General features: G+C 43.6%; 1 protein-coding gene across 1 annotated transcript; it reads left to right on the plus strand.

Moving 5' to 3' along the window:
• Positions 1–83: 83 nt before the first annotated feature.
• On the plus strand, positions 84–1,079 carry LOC108381841 (uncharacterized protein K02A2.6-like). Its single transcript, XM_017638238.1, has one exon. It carries the CDS (start codon positions 84–86, stop codon positions 1,077–1,079), a length of 996 nt encoding a protein of 331 aa, XP_017493727.1.
• The last annotated feature ends 257 nt before the right edge of the window (positions 1,080–1,336 follow it).

Below are 1,336 nucleotides of genomic sequence, written 5' to 3' on the forward strand. Positions count from 1 at the left end.
GAAGTTATGTATATTGGCCACACATAGACTCAGAAATAGAAGAGTTAGTACGAAACTGCAGTAACTGTGCATCCGCAGCAAAGATGCCAAATAAAACGACACTTCGCCCATGGCCGAAGCCATCATGTGCCTGGGAACGGCTACACATCGACTACGCGGGACCGATCGAAAATGAATATTTCTTAGTTCTCGTAGACGCGTATTCAAAATGGCCAGAGATAGTTCCGACCAAATCCATAACAGCACAACAAACTATTGATATCTTGACCGAGATATTTGCCCGCTTTGGAACTCCGAGAACAATAGTGTCCGACAACGGCACGCAGTTTACTAGCGCGTTATTTCAACAGTTCCTAGAAGGGAATGGCATCGAACATCTGCGTTCGAGTCCGTACCATCCAATGTCGAACGGGCAAGCAGAGCGATTTGTTGACACCTTCAAGCGCGCTCTCACTAAATTGAACGGAGAGGGAACTACCCACAAAATCCTACAAACTTTCCTACAGTGCTACCGCTCAACACCCAACAAAAACAACGAAAACAACAGAACGCCAGCTGAAGTTTTATTAGGGAAAAATATACACACCAACTTAGATTTGATGAAACCAAAACCGGTTATTAATCGTCAACTCGACCAGCAGCAACAGAGTATGAAACGGCAATTCGACAGAGCGCATGGCGCGAAGGAAAAATTGTTCCAACCCAAAGACAAAGTATATGCTAGCGTGTTCAAAGGCAAAAACAAATTCAAATGGATACCAGGCGAAGTAATTGAGCGGGTTGGAAATGTTATTTACAATGTTCTGCTTAGCGACGGAAAGCTCATAAGAGCACACGCAAACCAGTTACGAAAGCGCACTCACACCACAGAGTCAGCGGCAGCTGCAGAAGAAAATGCAAACAAGACGTTGATCGATGCGTTTGGTCTATATGACGGCACTCATGCTGAGACAGAAGCTCAAAGAGAACTCGTTTCTGGTGAGACTCAATCCCAAGCATCGCCGAAGGAACCATCACCTACATTGAAGGAGCGTCTACAGCGTATACGCCGACCAGTGGAACGATTTGTTCCCACCTAACGCACCAAACCAAAAAGGGGAGGTGTTGGCAACCCTAGACTATCGCAAAAGTCAAAACATGAAAACCGCATGACTCGCCATTCGAGTGACATCTGCTTACAGTATAAACTCACGAACTATTGTCTCTTAATTAATTATCTAATATTAATGTTAATTTGTATATTATATTTGAAGTTTTAATAAACCTTTTTGAATTGAAAATACGCTCTTGAAGTCAGGAACGTAATAGTATCGTATCGAAATTCGTGTCCCTACTC

The sequence above is a fragment of the Rhagoletis zephyria genome, unplaced genomic scaffold, assembly GCF_001687245.7.
Source record: "Rhagoletis zephyria isolate East Lansing unplaced genomic scaffold, Rhagoletis_zephyria_1.1 Rzeph_scaffold_24032, whole genome shotgun sequence".
In the NCBI taxonomy this organism is placed as follows: Eukaryota; Metazoa; Arthropoda; class Insecta; order Diptera; family Tephritidae; genus Rhagoletis; species Rhagoletis zephyria.

Coding starts and splice junctions, on each gene's coding strand:
- LOC108381841 (XM_017638238.1), top strand. CDS start 84: ATGCCAAATAAAACGACACTTCGCCCATGGCCGAAGCCATCATGTGCC.